General features: G+C 41.9%; 1 protein-coding gene across 3 annotated transcripts in view; it reads left to right on the forward strand.

Moving 5' to 3' along the window:
* LOC129381798 (uncharacterized) overlaps window positions 1-13,068 on the forward strand; it is a 126,167-nt gene that overhangs the window by 21,094 nt on the left and 92,005 nt on the right. For all 3 annotated transcript variants that reach the window (XM_055064967.2, XM_055064966.2, XM_055064964.2), the window contains exon 2: window positions 3,247-3,331. In XM_055064967.2, the coding sequence (XP_054920942.1) occupies window position 3,331 (1 nt within the window). In that variant the 5' untranslated portion in view covers window positions 3,247-3,330. The remainder of the gene's footprint in view (window positions 1-3,246; window positions 3,332-13,068) is intronic.

Consider the following 13,068-nt stretch of genomic DNA (forward strand, 5'->3'; position numbering starts at 1 on the left):
GCGCATCGCACTTCATCCCGTCATAGCCATTCAAAGGCTGTTTATCCCCCTCCAGCTCGCACCTCCGCTCATCTTAACTCTTTCTTCGTTCAAACAGCGAAAGACAGGAATCATCTACCGGCTGAAGCGGTGCACCACTCCAGTCATTCATCGTTCAAGGCATTCATTCAAAATATGATCTAAATATGCCGACCCCTCTAAAACCCCAAATGCGGTATTTGAGGTACGAATAAATAAATAAATAAAGCAAGCCCTACTGTATTTCCGGACATAGAAAGCGTACTTGCACGATTAGGCAAGTCTTTCAAGAGCCCAGAAGAAACACTTCTACTCACACTGAGTTCTACCATTCAGCAATCAACAATGGCACCGCACAACAGCAAAAAGTTGATCCCGCGAATCCCATCGTGTGTGAAATGAAAAACAGCTAACTTGTTAAAAACTTCATCAACCAAAAAGACGTCTCCTTTACAAATACTAACCTGGTATAATGACCAACCACTCTATCCACAAAAGCTTATGCGTTGGTCCTTACGAAACGTGTTCTTGCATGCCAGAATACCTTTAAACACCATGCTCATGACGGAAGGAGTTGCATCTGTGTCAACTGAAGTCATAGTATAGACACTCAATAAGCACATGAACCCAACTCTTCGCCATACACATAGTTGGAGGTGTCTAAGTTGGCTGTGTACATTTCGTGGTAATTACTAAACAGTGTTCTTGGCTTCTACGTCTCTCTGCATACTTCTGTGCCCCTGCTTCATGTTCTACTTCGCACCAAGAAATATATGTTTAGTAAACCTAAGCACCAACTTCCCGAAGTGCAAGTTCTGTTGAAGTACAAGTTCTGTTGAAGTACTTTCCAGTGCCCTTATTTTCATAAGCCACACTAGCTACTTTCCAATTGGGGTGATGCACCACTGGGGAGAGGGCCATTGTAGGATCCTTGGGGTCCTACAAAAGGGTCATTGTAGGATTCTTGGGTTAGATCATAATACAGGCTGTCTCTGTAGCTGCTAAAGTAGACATTTTCTACCGGGTGCTGCCAAGGAGCCAAATTGGGTGCACAAACATTATCTCAAAGCATTGGAGATGCAATATTGTACTGCACATGCCTGTGCTAATGACCAGGGAGATGGGAGGTATTCTGCATTTCGGTGGGGGCGAAATGCAAAAACACCCATGTGCTTAGATGTAGGTGCACGTTAAAGAGCCCTGGTAGTCCTATTTACAGAGTTCTCTACTATGGCGTGCCTTATAATCAGGAAGTGATTTTGGCAAGTAAAACCCCATAATTTTTATTACCTCCCATCTCTATGGTCTATTGGAAATAGACCAAGGATATAGTGAACAAAGCCAACATTCGGCTGGGCTGACCCTGTGTTACCCCCAGAAAGTGCCAACCCTCCTTATTCATTACCTTTATATCTTTGAAGTAAACACTGTGTGCAACGATATTTTGTTTACACAGTATATTTCGGATATATTCTTGTTTTTTTTTCTGAACTTTCTATAAAAGGTGAGGCTACAAATTGCAATTTTACCTGCTGCAAAATTTTCTTTAAGGTGCTTTGGCCATTTACATCACTGTGTATGTCATTGAAGGATGTTTCAAGACTATATTGGGCTTTGTAGTTCATAGGCCTCCTTTTGTACGTATTTTGTATAGGCCACGTAAGAAAAGGTATGGTGCACCACTTGTGTTGGCCCTTGCCTTTGTTTTTGAGTAGCTGGACTGTTATCAGTGTTATGCATCCCCTGTTTTGAGTTATGGAAAGTAATAAAAACAGTTTACCGGCCACCACTTACTGAAGTAGTGGAACAGGCGTTTAATTTTGCTTTATTGGTGTTTTCATCATGATAGCTTTACGGTGATAAGACTATTTATTCTTTGTGAAACATCTTGCCTAATTGTAATGAAATGTAAGCTACAACATGAATACCACAATTTTGCTACAGAAGCTGTAACATAGCATAGGTACATCTGTACAATGGCTCAACCTTCAGGTCACATATTACATTCAAAAGTAGCCTTTGAACAAATGCACCAACATGCAATCTTTATAACTCTTGCACCATTCAATGATGACAAAATTTTCCTTCGATTGTCACTCACTAGGGGTGTCATGAGAAGTCAACAGACACCAAAGACAACATGGGGGAAATTACTTGTACTTACTAACTGAATTAAAGAATTGAGAAAAGAAATGAGAAAAGCTCACAGATTTCGTACAGAACTTAAGGACTTGTAACTTCCTCCGACTTTCCCATTTGAGTATAGTATGAGTTGTATTATGAGCTTTCGCTTTGTTTCTCCATTTCTCTCCCGCATTTTTTTTACTTTTTTTCTTAAGCTATTTCTGTAGTTTCTCCTTGTGTTGACTAATCCGAAGCCTTGTTACTGTTTAATACATTCATATGCTGCTTTTCTGTTCATTTATGCCTTGTCTCCTAAAACCTTTATTCGTAAATTTTACATGTTGCCATTGTTGTTTGTGTTATTAATTCTAGTCATCATGCACAGGTGGTGCCATTTCAGTTTCTAACTACGGGAGGTCCTTCTGTATATACATTTGCAGTAATTATTTTCTTTTTTGTCATGAATAAATTGATTCTGATTCTGATTCTGATAAATTAGTGTCGATGAAAGTGGATGAAAAAAATAACTTGCCGCAGGTGGGGAACACGTTACGTCTTCGCATTACGTGTGCGATGCTCCACATCCGCCGCTAAGGTTTGTGAGTGGTGATGATGATGTGTGGTTTTTATGGCGCAAGGGCCAGATATGGCCAAAGAGCGCCATGAAAAAGGTGATGTTAACGGTGTATTGTGAAGGGTGTAGACAATGAATTAGATAATGAGTTTCTCATGGTATATGTGACGTGGCTGTAAAAAGGCTTAAAATCGGTTGCTGTGGATGACGTAAAATATATAGTTGCTAAAATAATGACACTGACTAAGTAGTGCTGTGGGCAATGGTAATGGGGTTTTGTTAAAAGCATGACGCAATAAAACATAACATTGACACTTTAGCTTCGAGAAAGCTTTTGAGTACAGGGGCTGTTATAGTGCGCCAAAAATTCCCTGGCCAAATGATTTTCAGAGTGTCTGTTTCAGCTAAAAACTCTAAGACTAGCTTCGGATTAAAAAGCGGTTCATTGCTCAGAAAAAATTTCGGGTGAAGAGGAATATTTTCGCGATATGCAGAAATTAAATACCTTTTTCTCTGTGCTTCTATTACAGGGCATTGAATAAGAACGTGCAGGACTGTGACATTTTGGCCGCACTTGCCACAAGTCGGAGGATACCCCCCAGTCAAGAGGTAAAAGTGAGTGCCATAAGTATGTCCTATTCTTAATCGGCAAAGGAGCACTTCGTGATATCGTGATGTTCTCTCCGATACCCAATATCCTAATTTGGGTTTTATCAAGCGCAGTTTATTTGATATCTAAGCATTCTACTGTTGCTGCCAGTGTATTTTCAGCTTGTGACGCAAGTATGCTTTAAGATCTGTGGCTGCGATGGGTATGTTTATGTCCGTGTCACTAAAAGCTACTGAAGTAGCTTTTTCGTCAGCAGTTTCGTTGCCTTTTATACCACAGTGGCCAGGTACCCAGCATAGGATGATCATTCGTTTAGCACTATAAGCTGAGCATAGCAATGTATACAGTTCATTAAAGACAATGTTTTTATGTATACGTACATTCATTAGGGCTAGGACTACACTCAATGAGTCTGTGAACACAATAGCCCTAGTCAGATTCGTTTGCTTGATGTGCTTTACTACAGAGAGTATTGCATACGCTTCCGCTGTAAAAATAAATGTATGTGGGTTCAACGTACCAGATATTACAAATGCTGATCCTAGTACTGCGTAAGCAACACCAGAAGGGGGCTTAGAGGCATCCCTGTAAAATTCAGCAAAAGAATACTTTTCCTGAAGCTAAAGAAAATGTGAGCGTATGTGTGCCTCAGGTGCTCGTTTTCACATTTCTGCAAACGACACGTCACATTCGATAGTCTTCCACTCCCAAGGCGGTGGAAGCCGCGTGGTTGCCATTATGACATTATCTAAAATCAACGCGCCCGTTTCTTCGGACAATGCGTCCAACCGAAGGGACAGAGGAGGTCTAGTGCCTGGGCGGTTACGGAAAAGCCTAGCCGTAGACAGGTCCTGAATAACTGAATGACTTGGATGATGGAAATCTGATTTTACTTTGAGGGTGCAAGAAAGACTTAAATATGTTGTTTGAAGATGTGGGGACCATTCGTTAGATTCAGCATACAGGCTTTCTACGGGGCTAGTCCTGAACGCACCAGTAGCGAGACGGATACCCAAGTGGTGGACGGAATCGAGCATCTTCAAAGCACTACGCGTGGCAGAGTTATACACAATGGCTCCATACTCAAGGCGTGACCGTACAAGACTTTTGTACAAGCTCAAGAGGCATCTTCTGTCACTTCCCCAAGATGTGCGGGACAAGAGCTTCAGTAGATTCATTGTCCTCAAGCACTTCAGTTTCAAATATTTTAAGTGTGGGATAAAAGTTAGTTTGGAGTCTAAAATGAGGCCTAGAAATTTATGTTCATGACTCACAGATAACCGTTCTCCATTACGGCCAATAACGGGCTCCGGTATTACGCCTCTCTTATTGGAGAAGAGAATGCATGTACTTTTTTCAGGGTTTAGTTTAAAGCCGTTCGCTTCTGCCCACTTAGACAATTTATTCAGGCCAAGCTGCACTTGTCGCTCGCAGATACTAAGATTACATAACTTGTAACCTATTTGGATATCATCCATGTATACGGAATAAAACATTGTACGTGGTATGATAGTATGGAGCGAATTCATTTTTACAAGGAATAAAGTACATCTCAGCACTCCACCTTGTGGCACACCTGTTTCCTGAGTAAATAGACGAGAGAGGACGTTACCGATCCAAACATGAAATGTGCGGTTGCACAGATAACTTTGAATCACTTTTAGCAAGTTGCCTCGGACGCCCATTCCAGCAAGATCACGAAGGATTCCGAAACGTCAAGTAGTATCATATGCTTTCTCCATGTCTAAAAATACTCATAAGAAAAACTGTTTATGCACAAAGGCATCCCGGATATTTGTCTCGATACGGACAAGTTGATCTGTTGTGGATCTATGTTCCCTGAAGCCGCACTGCAAGTGATCTAGTATCTTGCTACTTTCAAGAAAATGCACCAGGCGTCGGTTAGTAATTTTCTCAAAAACATGTATAGGCAGCTTGTTAGGGCTATAGGCCTATAGCTGCTGGCCAAAGACAGGTCCTTGCGCTCTTTCAGAAGAGGGATTATGACTGCTTGCCTCCAGGCTGACAGGATGTAGTTGGAAAAGAATATGGCGTTAAAAAGAGAGAGGAGTGTTTTGTGTGGTTCGGGGTGTAGGTGTTGAATCATCTCGTAAATTATTCGATCGGTTCCAGGAGCTGATTTATTACAACTATGTAGCGCAGCTTGAAATTCCGCCATATTAAAAGGACGGTTGTAAGGACTTCTTCTTGGGCAAGTTGGTGCTTAGATTTCCTAGGTATACTTTGTGGCGCAAAATACATTTCTGGAAAAGGGACAGAAGAAAGGGAGACAGTGAAGCGCCAACGCCAGTTTGGCGCTTCACTGTCTCCCTTTCTTCTGTCCCTTTTGCAGAAATGTATTTTGCGCCACAAAGTATACCTAGGAGGCGGTTGTAAGGTTCATTGCTCTTTCCTTTTAAGTCCAGAGGCAGTCTCTCAGCTTGTTGCTGGTATCTAAGGAATGCATCGGAGTAATGCAATGAGCTAGAAATGTTTTCAAAATGTGCCCCTAGAGAGTCAGCTTGGTCCTGAAGAGTATTTCCTTGCGTGTTTACTAATGACAGAGGATGAGTTTGCCGACCTTTGATTTTATTCACTCTGTTCCAGGCTTTTCGTTCGTCAGTATAAGAGTTAATGCTAGAGATATCTCTTTGCCGGCTTTCCCTTTGGGCACGGCGCCGCGTTCTTCTACCCTCAGACTATTTTCTTGAACATGATCAAATTCTCCATAGATGGAGAGTCTCGAAGGTTGTTCCAAGCTTTATTTTGATTTCTACGCGCATTTTTGCCGTCATCATTCCACCATGGAACACGTCGCTTACAGGACGATCCATTTGTTACGGGGATGCATATTGACGCCGCATCAACTATGAACGTCGTGAAATATACCACTGTATCTTCAATAGAAAGATTACAGATATCATTCCAAGTCAAATGTGTCAGCTCCCTGTATCGTGTCCAGTCGGCACAATCGACTTTCCACCGGGAGACATGTGGAGAGCACTCATCACCTTTTGTTAGTTTTATGACAATGGGGAAATGATCGCTCCCGTAGGGATTCTTAATCACATTCCACTCCAGATGCAGCAAGAGTAAACTCGATGCGATGCTTAAATCGATAGATGAAAATGTTTTGTTTGCGACGTTGTAAAATGTAGGTTCTTTCCCATTTAGCAAGCAAGCACCTGTAGTGAGGAGGAAGTTTTCAACTAAGCGTCCTCTGGCATCACAATGACGGCTTCCCCAAAGGGTGTTGTGTACATTAAAATCTCCAACGACAATGTAGGATTCGGGCAGTTCATAGATAAAAGTGTGAAATTCCGTTTTTGAAAGTTGGTAGTTCGGGGGGATGTATACAGAGGTAATTGTGATCAACTTATTAAAAAGTATGGCACGGACTTCAACTGCCTCTAGGGGTGTTTTAAGCTGTAGTTACCGGCAAGCAACACCCTTATCTACTATTATTTCCACACCGCTAGACGAAGCGAGGGCGTCGTTGCGGTCTTTTCGATAAACGGCATACTGCCGGAGAAAGTTCGTGCGTGAAGGATTAAGATGTGTTTCTTGGACACACAGCACCTTTGGACTGTACTTATGTAAGAGTTCCTTAATGTCGTCTAGGTTGTGGAGTAAACCCCTGACGTTCTATTGTATTATCTGTGTATCCATGATGTATGTGTTTTGTGCTGTGTGTCTAAGAAATATAGATTAGATTATCTCGCGAGACCTTTCCAGGCCCCGGGAAACGGAATCTCTCTAATTTCCGGGCGTGCTCCAGGGAGCTGCGCCGTTCCTTGGGCGTGTGAGACGCCAGGTTTGTGCTCGTATCCCTCACCTCGTATGAGGCGGTGGATACTGCCCGCGGAGCGGGCACTTTCACGGGAGTGGTGGGCCGATCTGCATCGGCAGTGGCCCTGGGTTCAACAGGCCCGGAGGTCTGCTGGCCCTCATTTGCGGGAGACGGAACAGCGCTGGCTGTTCCAGTCAGGGAGCGGATGGCGTGACCGCCGTCACACTCCGAGTGACTTGGGCGGCCGCCGAACGATGCGGCGCTGCCCCCCGGCGCACCACATCGGTGTAAGAAGGACCGGTCTGATTGTTGGAATAGAAACGCTTGCGTGCCACTGGGAAAGTCAGATTTAGTTTCACCTTGAGATTTATTATTTGTTCTTCTTTTTTCCACGAAGGGCAGGATCGCGAGTAAGCAGGGTGGCCTCCTTCACAGTTGGCACAGTGGGTTCCTGAAGTGCAAACCTCAGAATAGTGTTCGATGGAGCTACACTTGGCACATGTAGCACGCCCTCTGCAGGTTTGGGACCCGTGCCCAAAACGTTGACACTTAAAACACCGACGCGGGTTCGGAATGGATGGCCTGACGCGTAGCTTGCGGTAACCGGTCTCGATTGATTCAGGAAGAATGCTGGTTCCAAAAGTTATGATTATATGCCTAGTTGGTATTTCTTTGTCATCTCGTCTTATTTTAATCCTTTGCACTTTGACAACGTTCTGTTCTTGCCATCCTTCAAGTAATTCACTTTCACTAAGTTCGAGAAGGTCATCTTTTGATATGACCCCGCGCACTGTATTCATCGTCCTGCGTGGACCTACTGAGACGGGAATGTCCGCAAACGCTACAAGTTTCGAGAGTCTGTCGTATTGTGGCTTGTCGCGAACTTCGAGAAGAAGATCACCGCTTCCCATCTTTGTTACTTTATAACCTGGGCCTATTCCTTCTGTGAGGGATTTGGCTACAAGAAAAGGTGATATCATTCGGACTGTCTTAGTTTCGTGTTGACTGTGAACAACGTGCTATTTCGGAAAGGACTCTTTTGGTTGCATAAAAAAGCTGAATGGTTCATCGGTGCGCCCCCTCTTCAGGGAGCGATCAGGTAGTGGGGGAAAAGCGTTTGCCATACAAAGTTTGGAAATTCGGGGCGGCGATGGTGGCCACCCACCACCGAGCCCAACAAGGGGACGCTACAAGGTCGGGAAAATACCTGCAGACGCCAGCCATGCATCGCCGCTATAACCTAATATAAAATACCCAAGTTTGGATAATTACACCAGGTTAACCCTTGCCGCCCAGAATACGGAAGTGAGAAGAAGTGATAAGGAGACAGGAAAGAAGAAACAGCGAGAGAGAACGCAAAAGATTGAAGAGGGTGACAGGAAAAGGCGACTGCCGATTTCCTCCAGGTGGGTCAGTCTGGAGGTGCCGTCTATGTGAAGTTGAGGCCAAAGGGGTGTGTTGCCTCCGCCGGGGGGCCTTAAAGGTCCAAACACCCAGCATCGACTCAACCCCAAGGATCCCCTTTTTCCCATACACGGCTAAGCCGCACACGGCTACACGCGGGAGGGTCCAACCCTCGTGTGCTCGGGTACGTGGTGTCGCAAGACACCAGACGCCTGCTTACGCAGACTCCCCTGCGGGGGGTTTGTGAGTGGTGACACTGGCTAACATTCCCAAGGTTAGTTCTAGTAGTAACAGATAAATACCCAAGAAAGTGGACGGGGAAACGGTGCAGTGGTAGCTCAATTGGTTAGAGCATTGCACGCGTAATTCAATGACCTGCGGCAAGTGTTCATCCACTTTCATTGCCATTAATTTATCATTTTTTAATACAATTAGTAAGTAGAAGTAATTTCCCCTATGTGGTCCTCGTTGTCTTTGTTTGTTGGCTTCTCATGATATGATTAACAAAAATCGGGCCCCTCCATTAACCCGCTTTCTACTCATCACTAGGGTTGTGTAGTTCGAGAGTCTTGGCTATCAAGTTTCGAAGTTGCCCTTTGAGTAGCCAGTTCACCTCCCATAAGAGCAGTTTTGCAAAAGTGCTGCCCTTCGGAATTAGGTTGACAGCAGATCACTTCATTCGACGCATAGGACAAATAATTGAGGACCTATATATATTGCCGTATTGGGAATGGTAATGTCACGCGGTCTGTAGGGCAGACAACTTGCACTCTAATACAGTTACAGAGTTTGGTGCCCAAAAAGACGGGAATGCAGTGAAAGGCGATGGCATCGCACAGAATGATCTTATGAGATTGCGATATGAGAAAATTAGTGGCCATTGGGTAGGTTTGTTTCGCACATGAAAGTAGTTAGATGTGGGAAGGACCGGCTTGCGCTGTAGTTGACTCAGTTAAATCAAGAGTGGTGGAAACATGTCACCAAAGATACATAGACTAATTGGTGCTTTGTTTGAAAATAGATTGTGATATCAGTGAAAATAGGAAGCAAAGACAAAAGTGCAGCATTTAAAAATTCACATTTCACATTGCTTGCACATTATCATAGCCTTTATCATGTAATGGTTGCGCCATTTGGTTACATATATGTCTGTATGAATCAAAATAATAATATATTTTTGTGTAGTCTGCATAGGGAACCTGCACAAAATTGTGTTGTGCTAATACTTGGGTGTGCATAAACACCAGTGCTAATGACTATCAAGTGACCTACCCCATTAACATATGTGCTGCTGTGTGTTGCTTGTACAATCCTAAGTAAAGCATCTCATCTCCACAACACACTAGCAGTGACCTGCTTGCGAGGGGGGTATGTCTCGCATTTTTAATAGCAAGAAGCAAACAATAATAGCAAAGAAATACATTCATCCTACAGCAGGGAAAAATTAAAAGTAATGCTATATATCTGAAAGGTGTCCCTCACAGACACCAGTTATTAAACTCGGCACTGCAAAAACTACGCATTGTAATTTAAAGACATCTATGCCCGTCTTAGAATTAAATGGCATACTTTTAACGAAATATTAGAGGATGTAGACTTTTAAGCTCACTCTAAAAGGCTTATTTAACATTACATCTTCTGTCATAAAGTCTGGTTCCATAATTAGCGTAGTGCACAAAACAATGTGGTGGATTTCCTTTTTCACCGTGATGATAATTATTTGAGATTTTTATAGCACAGCAGCCATGCAGGCTATAATGCGCCAAGCACATGTTTTTTCAGATTAGCTTATTTGTTCAAATGCGGTAGAATGATGTAAATGGTCAAGTAAAACATAAAACGTGAAATGTGCTACAGTTCTTGTAGGATTCCTGCAGCTTTTAAAAAGTTAAAAGTATCTTCATATGGAAGGAGTGGTTCATCGCTCAATAAGAACATGAAATGGAAAGGGATTCTTTTTTCGTAAAAATTTTTAAAAAAGCCGTGCCTCCATTTTTCTAATCCGGGACATGCTTCTTCACCTTCATAAAAATGTTATTTTCTCTGGTGAGTCGCATTTCTCTTGATTACAACAATTCACTACAATTACATTGCAATGTAGTGTTCAGTGGAAAAGCACTGTATATAGCTAATCTCAAACAATGCCATTATTAGAAATAAAGCCTAAGTTGCTTTTGTCTACTATAATGTACATCATATAGCTTGTTGATCAACAGTTACATTCATACTACACAATAAATGCTGCTGCATCATCCCCGCCATCCTTGATCGCAACCAAAAAGAGCAAAAGTATTTGATTTAAACTGCTACATACATTATTTCTATCATTACTGTATAAAATAAACAAAGCAATAAGAAAATGTTCAACAGTTATGTCCAAAGGTAAATATCCTTGCTAATACTTTGTTGTTGGAATCTATATTTATTTTATTTATTTATTTACCCTCAGGGCGTTTCGGCATTAGAGAGGGGAGTTGGTTATACAACAAATAAGAAGAAAAAAAATATATCATGAGCTTATACATAATATTTGCTAATTATACAATGTTAGCTGAAAGTATCATAAATGCAGTAATAGAACATGACACATAAAAGTAACATTAAACAAGAAAAAGGAAAACACCCGGAGCAGTTAGTACAAATGTTCGCTATTGTACATTGTTAGCTAGTGCTTTTCGAAAATGATCATTGTTATGAATGGAAACAATGTCAGTAGGAAGATCATTCCAATCTTTCGACGTACGTGGCAAAAATGAATGTAAAAAGTGTGTCGTGTTACATGTACCAATTCTAACTTTATGATGATGATCAGTACGGTGAGATAAGTAATATGGTAGCGACATGAATTTTGGATGAAGTGTAGGGTGGTGATACAGCTTATGAAAAAATGAAAGGCGGGAAATTTTTCGACGTGTTGCTAGCGGTTGAAGACCCAGATTCGATTTCATTGAAGAAACGCTCGCACCACGGTAGTAATTCCAAAGAATAAAACGAGTGGCGTTGTTTTGGATGAGTTCAAGGGAATGTATTAGGTTTTCGTGGTAAGGGTCCCATATAGCTGCAGCGTATTCTAATTTTGGCCGTAACAGGGTTTTATAAAGTAGTAATTTTAAAGGAGAGGGAGCATGAGAAAAGTTACGGCGTAAGTATCCCATCAAGCGGTTAGCTTGATTAATTATGTATTCGACGTGATGATTCCATGTTAATTTAGATGTTATATGTAGGCCTAAGTACTTATATGAGTTAGTAGATTCTAAAGCAACGTTATTCAAGTAGTACACAGGCAGATTATCGTTAGATCGGGATACTCTCAGAAATTTGCATTTGTTAATGTTGAGTTCCATTCGCCACAATCGGCACCATTCGCTGACGTTATTGAGATCGGCCTGAAGCAGGGAGACGTCGTATTCGTTAGTTATTTCTCTGAGGATTACACAGTCGTCTGCAAATAAATGTACGTCAGAGGTTATTGCTGAAGGTAAGTCATTAATGTAGATAAGGAATAATAGAGGTCCCAGGACGGAACCTTGGGGCACACCGGACTGAACGTCGCTTTGAGGTGAGTCATGGCCATTAGCTGTTACGAACTGAGAACGGTTAGCGAGAAATGACTCAATCCATTTGAGAACGTTATGATCGAGGTTTAATTTGCTTAGCTTATAAAGTAAAAGTTTATGACACACTTTGTCAAAGGCTTTCGAAAAATCTAAAAAGATGCAATCGGCAAGAGAAGAACAGTCAAGTATTTGGTGTAGTTTGTGAGTAAATGTTAATAATTGTGATTCACATGAGAATGATTTTCGGAAACCATGTTGTGATGACGAAAAAAATGAATTAGATTCAAGAAAATCCGCAATTTTAGTAAAAATAATGTGTTCTAGCAGTTTGCAGCAGGTACTGGTTAATGATATCGGGCGATAATTTGTAGGTGATGTTTTGCTGCCAGATTTGTGCAAAGGAATTATTTTTCCTATTTTCCATTCTGATGGAACAGTAGATGTGTTGAGTGATTGTTGAAATATTTTGGTTAGTATAATGGAACTATAAGTGCAGGTGTTTTTCAGAAATTTAGCACTGATGTTATCAAAGCCGGGTGACGAATCCATCTTCAATGAATCTATTAGTCGAATAACTCCGGGAACTTCAACAGTCACTGGAGGCATAGTTAGGAAGTTATAGTCATTCAAGATAGGTAGTTCAATAGCAACTGTGCACGAGAAATTTTTAACAAAGTTATTATTCAGGAGATTTGCGCATAGGTTTTTCGAAACAGGGTTACCAGAGCAAGTGTTAAGAGTGATAGAATCATCGGAAAGTGGATGTATGACGCGCCAAAATTTTTTTACGTTAGTTATCAGCATAGATGGTAATGTTGTTGATAAGAATGTTTCTTTAGCGCATTTGAGTGCGGCTACATAGGTGTTAGATGCTAATGTGTAGGCTTTCCAACGTGAGTCAGTGGGTGACTGCTTCGCGGAACGATACAGTCGTCTTTTTTTGTTGGATAGTCGTTTTAAATGATTATTGTACCAAGGCGCGCGCGGGTTG

Source organism: Dermacentor andersoni, chromosome 1 (genome assembly GCF_023375885.2).
Source record: "Dermacentor andersoni chromosome 1, qqDerAnde1_hic_scaffold, whole genome shotgun sequence".
Taxonomy (NCBI): domain Eukaryota; kingdom Metazoa; phylum Arthropoda; class Arachnida; order Ixodida; family Ixodidae; genus Dermacentor; species Dermacentor andersoni.